The following is a 7429-nucleotide window of genomic DNA, read 5'->3' as shown; positions in this document are numbered from 1 at the left end:
GCTGGTCCTAACATGTCAGAGAATCCCATCTGTGGCGTGCGATGCGTCCGGGCTCTCTTCCAGACGCTCCGCTGATAGCGATTCCAGACCTATCAGCAGTTTGCGCAAGGTGCCGTGAATCCATAACAGACTTCTGGAGATACCTGACTCTCCGTGTCAAACGCCAAGCTTTCTCTTTCTGTCCCCCAGGAGTAGGGAAGAGGATTTTACCTGCCAGTCACTGAAACCAATCATTAAAATTCTCTATTGAGACTTAATCCAAGTGAGGCCTGCAGGCAGAGAAAAAATTATTAGGAGAAAATGAAATACTTTGGCTGGGGGCTGTCAGCAAAGAGATCCCTGTTTTTAAGAGGGAATGGTGTGCCTGCCTGCCTACTTGATTGTTTTCCTTGTGGTATCTATCAGCAGGACCTATTATACAAACACACACACACAGTTGAACACACACACAAGTGTAGTTTTCTTTTTCCAACACATTTGTAGAGTTGATGAATTGACACAAAATGCTTCACAGTCCACCAATAGCTTAAATATGGAAAACATTTTTTTTATTATTATTCAATCTGTTCACACACATATAGAATGTACATATATACATGGTTTCATTTTACAATTAATATTTTCTGTTAGACCCTCGTGGTCTAGCCTTGAGCTTGTGTCACAAATACATTATTCACAGTGCAATATGAACTTTGTGCACCCGTGTCAGCATTCTGTGTGTGCTGCATGCATGAGGCAGACATTCGGTTAGCCAACCAGCCCCAGTTTATTATTATCCTGCTGCTTTGCCACTGATCTAAGATACAGTACTTCTCCCAACCGAGTGGGAGGCAACATTACAGCCTCTGACAGCACGATTCTACACTTTCAACGGAGCTGTTGTGGGCTCTTCCGTGTGGCTTACAGTAGAATGAAAGTAAAAAAAAAAAAACCAAAACAAACCTACGAACAATCATACAGAGTAATCTCATCCTAATCCACTTCTCTGTTGAAACACCCCGGCTACTGAGTCACTACACATCTTTCTCACAACTAAACTTGGTTTTGTCAGACTGTTGAAAGCCCTGTGTCTTATGAAACTTCATAGGATTCAAGTAAGAAAACACTGCACTGAGTAACCAGACCAGGAAACAGTCCAGCAAGAATAGGGCACTAGGTCTACTGACATCATCATTAATCACATTCCAAAAAGAAAATGACAGTATATTTTTAAATAGACCCCTACTTTGCAGTGTAAACACATTTACTTACTGCATTTAACTATGATCTCTTAGCTTAGACTTCATAAATTGGCCATGTCTTAATCCAATACTACAAGTTACAGTGCTCAGCTAAGGGCTTTGTTGTTAATACAGACAGTAGGCCCAAAAGCCTCAGAGGTCTGACACTGGCCCTCTGTTCCGCTCTGCCTCGCTCTCTTGACCCATTCAAATCTTAATTTCTGTACATTTGGCACCTTTCTGAGAGCTATGAGGCCATGCGGTCACCCCGATTTAGATGTAAGCCGTGTGCAAAAATGTACACACAGCTTGAGTCCATCAGTAATTTCTTTAAAATCAGACACGTCCCTCTGGAGCTGCTGCAGTTGGTGAGTGAGTCAGTGGATGCCTCTGGTTCAGAGTGTGAGCAGAGCTAGGGTTCAAGCCCCCCCCCCCCCCAACCAGGACATGGCTCATGTTCGTCATGTCGATGACGGCCTCCGATTCCCGTCTCTGCCTATCTGTTCGTTTTATGCAGCGTGACGAAATGGGTCGGCACTGACACAAGCTGACCGCACCTCTCCCCCTGACGTGGACAGTAAGGCACTCTGAGACGTGTGCACAAGCACACGCTAACCCAGAGCGAACGCACCCACACCGGCATGTGGATCGGCCGTGGTCCGAGCGCAAACCCCGGGGGTTGGAGCGGCGTCGTCAGCAGAACAGCTCCTCGTCCCCCTCCGTTTCCACCTGAGGCACCGTCTGCTCGGCTAAGCACGCCTCCTGGTCCGGCCCGTCCGGGTCCTGCAGGCTAGCGTGGAACCAGGGGTGGATGAGGATGTCGGCGGCACCGAGCCGCTCGGCCGGCTCCTTCCGGAGGAGGCTACGCAGGAGACAGCGGACCTGCAGGGACAGCCCCTCGGGCAGGCAGTACGTGCCCCGCCGGATCTTGGAGAACAGAGCGCCGGGCTCAGAGTCGTGGAAGGGGTAGCGGCCCACCAGCATGGTGTAGAGCATCACCCCCAGGCTCCAGGCGTCGGCCTGCTTCCCCGAGTAGCTGCCCGCCCCGCTCAGAATCTCCGGGCTGACGTAGGCGGGGCAGCCGTGAGTGTCTGACACCGTGTCGTCCTCTCCCGGCAGAATCCGACAGTCCTCCAGACCCTCCAGTTTTACATGGGTCCTAAACCCCAAAAATAAAGGTCAAGGTTAACATCAGTATCGTGTGGTAGTGCAGGACATGTAGTGTTGTAAGTTGGACTTCTTGGAGATGGATTTACTATGTGAACAGACTACTACAGCAGGTTCATTAGTATTCAGAGTATTCTGTATTCTGTCAAACAATTTGGTGCTTTCGTTATTAAATGAAAATATATATCCCGAAGCCTATTTGGATTTGTGATCTGAATTCACACGCTGTTCCTTTGATCACGAATTGCAGTCTTTAAATCATGGAAAACACCACGACATGGACGTCGGTGGAACAGAGAGTTCCTCCAGCACACAGAGCAGAGAGCACTCTCTAGCTAAACAAGTGGAGGGCAAAGCCTTGTATAATTATGGCCTTGTTTTATACAAAGGCATGCACAACTGTTTCCATAGCACCCACACACACACACACACACACACACACACACACACACATGGAAGGCACCCCCCCCCCCCCTACTCTCTCATGCTCATATCAACTCTTCGCTATGTTCAGCCCTCTTTACAGCGGGACACAATCCTTCTTTAGTAGGAACACACACCCGCTGGGGGTGGCTGGGGTTGACGAGTACATGTACACATGCGGGCAATGTCGTGCATGAGTGTGTGCATGCGGGCGCAGGCACGCGAGTGTGTGTGTGTTTGTGTGTGTGTGTGTGTGCACCTAGACAGACTCTCTGCCCATAGCCCCCTCTGAGAAAGCTGAGCTGCTGTGCAGTGTATTGAGTTTCATCACTAGCTGTCAGGCTCGCAGTCGAGGGGTTTGTGGATGACACAACAGCATAGCGCCAGAGAGGTGGAGAGAGTGAGTCATAGCCCTGTGCGTGCGTGTGTGTGTCTGCATCTATGTGTGTGTGTGTGAGAGAGAAAGAGACTATGGGAGAGAACTACCTGTACAGAACTAAAACTGCCATGTCCTCGGTGGTCTCACTACAGCTGGGTACACACGTTCGACATCTGCCAGTGTTTAATTACTGTAAAACGTCCGTGGCCACATCTGCGCATGGAGGGACCCTGCTTCTCTCAACTTCGCTGTGCACACGTGCCAAGGTGCTCCGTGTCTATGTGCGCACCTATGTATGTCCTTGTGTGTATGGCGACCATGTATACGAGGTCATACCCTGTCTATGTTATCGCTGGTTTAATCTTTCTCGCCTGCGACTTATCGTTATATCATGACGTTTGTTTGCTAAGGTGTTCGAGGTATGAGCATTGCATTCGCACAGGACATACGCAGGAGCATTTTGTATTTACCACCCTTTGTGCTATAATGAATTATTCTCTGCATTTTCGTGTCTTTTGTATGCTATCCATTGTGCCAATACATTTGTCTTCTATGCATGCTGGTAGTCAGCAAAATAAAAACAGGAGATGCCACCATAACTTTGCTCTCTCTCTCTCTCTCTCTCTTTGTGCCTGAAAGGCAGCATGTTCAGGTTATGACATCGTCTGGGCTGGACAGGTCTGGCAGGTGCAGCTGGCACTGATGTGGGTACAGGAGGAGGGAGCCCCCCCCCCCCCGTAGCAATCGTAGCGGCCGCAGGTCACCGATCCTGATCAGTGGGTCTCGCGCCCCCCCCCCCCCCCAGACCCCGCGCCCCACCCCCCACACACCCAACCTCTGTGCAGTGCTCTGACTCATCCTGCCACGGCCACACCGCTGCGAGAGCCCTGTTCTCGCCCTGATCTCGCCCTGTTCTCGTCTGTACACTCGCTGAGACGCGCTGGCCAAAGGCCACGCTTCAGAAATGACAGGCGGGTCACGTCCTGAGCCGATGCCCAGACTGCTGTGGGACAAAAGCTTGCCATGACGACAGCAGGCATGGAGGATGGATAGTATATTTATACACCATCAGACTATGGGAGCACATTAGAATACATTAGTGGATTAAGGCTGATTATTAGGAAATAAACAACACTGGAATGGGCCATTTCTGGAGTATTTTGCATGTAGAGATACAGTTTTGAACATTCATATTTCTCATTCATGTTTCTAATGAAATACAAACATTGGCAGATTCACAGTTCTGATTTACTGCGTGCTTCCTCTTCTGGAGAAACATGAGTAAGCAAAGCTGTAGGTTACATCTGCTGAAGCGATCTGCAGAAGTAGCGCTAGCCACCTGTGGCATGCTACAAAGGCCAAAGGAAGTGAGAGATGAACAAAACCAGAAGTGGCACTCCTCTCTGCTGACATCACTGGAGTCTACAGCATTTCATCTACCCAGTCCCACCTTCCCCAAACCTAACTTACCCCCTTTTGTTCACACACACACACACACACACACACACACACACACACACACACACACACACACACACACACACACAAATACAGGCACGCACAGGTACAGAAACCGACATACGCATGCACACACATCATTTTTAAGGTTACGGCCACCCTCACCTCTTCTCATCTGAGAAGACAAACTTGCGAAGCTTCAGGTCTCCCAGCACGATGCCTGCCTGGTGGCAGTGGGCTACGGCTGAGGCGACCTGGTGAAACAGCCTGGCAGCCTGGTGCTCGGGCAGACGCTTGCAGCTCTTGACAAAGGTGTGCATGTCACCGTAGTCCCTCTCCCAGAATACGTAGGCCATACGCTCTCCAAGGACAATGTCTTTGATCTGGGCAATGTTCCTGTGATTGGGCAACATACCGTAAGCCCTGATCTTCTCTTGATATTGCCCCATGTCAAACACCTACAAGGACAATATATCATTACTGCCTGAAGTAAAAGGTACCACAGGTTATACAAACAACCCAGTTTAGTTTTCATTTCAGTTTTATGAAAGACAACTAAAAGGAAAATGTTTGTAAGAATGGTATGGATGTTATGGTGGATGGTATGTGAACAGAGTTCATTCTGTTCAGCACAATTCGTTTACAGTAACAAAGGCAAGAAAGGGGATTCAATGTTTCTAATAATCGCACTCTCAGAAGAAAAACGCCAGCTGTTATAATCAAGACCGAGATTCAATGGTTTTAACCCTTCTCCTCAACGAGAAGGGATCAACCACTGACCTTTAAAGCCTATGTTGCATTTAATCGTTCACATTATGTTACGTTACAGTCGGTTACATCCTTTCGTAAAATCAGGTTTTCGGCACCACAAGCCAATTATGTTTCATTCTGTTCATCCGTCTGCTACGATTTACCTAAAACATTTTTCCTTACGTCGTTTCCGCGGCTGACGCACATGCAAATAACCACAGATCATCCACAATGTACTGCAGGCTACAGAAGTTGCACGGACATTTTTTTTTACCTTGTTCCAACACTAAAATATTTTAAATAAAGAAAATATTAACATCTCGTTAGCATGCCCTATGATTATATTCCCCCCTTGCAATTGCATAATAGCGAATTGCAGTATCGACTAAAAACGATCCGTGATTAGGTCGCTTACCTTGCACACCAGTTCTTCTCCGGTGTCCATGTCCCAGGAGCTGTGCACCCCTGTCCTGTCCACCAAGGGCAGCAGGAGGAACTGGCCGATGCGAGCCGGACCCTGGTGGGATGAGCTCGGGCTTAAGGGGGTTCCGCTCACTGGAGATCCCGGTGAAGAACCCAGCAGACCCGCGTCCCCCGAGGACTCGCTCAGCCTCGGACATTTGGCTACCGGTTCTTCGGTGTCGACCCGTTTGTGTCCGAACCTTCCCGTGCGAGTGCACGTTACTGGACCGCTCCGGTGCACGATCATCCCGACTAACGCGCTTCTCTCCTAAAAGTCTTTCACTGGGAGCTCCACTCAATCTCCAACCGACCTCGGTGACTTTATATCATCATGTTCCTCCGGTTCCTGCGCTCGTAGTCATTCCTCGACCCGCTGCCAGCTCCGACTTTGCACCCGAAAATGCGAATTTTAGTGGGGAAAAAAGTATTTGTAGCGACATTAGCCATTGACTGTATCCATCACACGTCGGGTTACTCGTCGTCCCTTGACGTTTGGAGCGAGTCAGTGACCGGATCCGCCGTTGGAGAGTGTTGGAGGCTGCGTGCGCAACAGCGGCTCCCGTGCGCTTTGGGAACGCGCTCCACGTGAGATGCGCGGTGCGTGAGATGTTCCCAGAGCGGCTCTGAGCCCGAGTGAGAGGCGCTCCGCGGTGCGTGAGATGTTCCCAGAGCGGCTCTGAGCCCGAGTGAGAGGCTGTCTAACAAAAGCACGCTGCTGGTTCCTGAGCTATGATTTCAGGCACGACACAGCTGGAACTCCGCCCGGTTCAGCCTCCGGTGACACGCCGCACGGCCGCCATTGAGTAATCAGCGCACACACTGTCCACTGAATGCCCAATGTTACAATGCAGTTTCAGTTTTAATAACTTTTGGGGGGAGCATTGTCAAAATCAGATTTGTACTAAATACTGTAAAAAAGCTTTGCTAAGTTGCGCTCATTCATATATATATATATATATATATATATATATATATATATATATATATATATATATATATATATATATATATAATTAAGTACATAAATAATTCATGAATGAGTACAGCACGAATGGCTTGTTTCACTTTCCCAATTGCCAACCTGTGGAACCGTGTCCACGTCGTTTTTTTTATTCATGGAAACCCGTATGGCTGTAAGACAATAATTAACCCGGTTTAATTCGAAATGCCCCTCTTGTTTTTCTCTTCCTTGTCGCTTTCATATTTTGCAAGCGTTTTCCAAGTATTTTCCTTCCGACTCAGCATCACATCTAGTGTTTTAAAGAGACATTGCAGGCTGCGTAGACCTGAGAAGAATGTTTTGGCTGTAAATGTTTGTTAATGTGGGGATGAGTCATCGCCGTGAAGGGAAAGGCAAGGCTGGGGAGTGGCGATACCCTTCAGGCCAAGCGGTTAACACGGTTAAGATGCTTTTCTCTAGATGATCGAATAGCTTAAATGAGAGAGAGAGAGAGAGAGAGAGAGAGAGAGAGAGAGAGAGAGAGAGAGAGAGAGAGAGAGAGAGAGAGAGATCGAGAGAGATCTTATATATATATATGAGAGAGAGAGATAGATAGACAGAGAGAGAGAT

General features: G+C 48.4%; 1 protein-coding gene across 1 annotated transcript; it reads right to left on the bottom strand.

The window, feature by feature from the left end:
- Window positions 1–522: 522 nt before the first annotated feature.
- Window positions 523–6593, bottom strand: trib1 (tribbles pseudokinase 1). Its single transcript, XM_077008567.1, has 3 exons — window positions 5813–6593; window positions 4813–5105; window positions 523–2379 (listed from the first exon to the last, which is right to left on the bottom strand). Exons 1-3 carry the CDS (start codon window positions 6104–6106, stop codon window positions 1914–1916), a joined length of 1053 nt encoding a protein of 350 aa, XP_076864682.1. The 5' UTR covers window positions 6107–6593; the 3' UTR covers window positions 523–1913.
- Window positions 6594–7429: the final 836 nt, after the last annotated feature.

Source organism: Brachyhypopomus gauderio, chromosome 6 (assembly GCF_052324685.1).
Source record: "Brachyhypopomus gauderio isolate BG-103 chromosome 6, BGAUD_0.2, whole genome shotgun sequence".
In the NCBI taxonomy this organism is placed as follows: Eukaryota; Metazoa; Chordata; class Actinopteri; order Gymnotiformes; family Hypopomidae; genus Brachyhypopomus; species Brachyhypopomus gauderio.
Note: the sequence above shows the minus strand (reverse complement) of the source record. Positions and strands in the feature narration are given on the sequence as shown.

Bases quoted from the DNA above. Each gene is read 5' to 3' on its own strand.
- trib1 (XM_077008567.1), bottom strand. From the start codon at position 6,106: ATGATCGTGCACCGGAGCGGTCCAGTAACGTGCACTCGCACGGGAAGG. The intron at 5,106-5,812 runs GTAAGCGACCTA...TTGTCCTTGTAG, and splicing joins GAGAAGAACTGGTGTGCAAG to GTGTTTGACATGGGGCAATA. The intron at 2,380-4,812 runs GTGAGGGTGGCC...TTTGGGGTTTAG, and splicing joins GTCTTCTCAGATGAGAAGAG to GACCCATGTAAAACTGGAGG.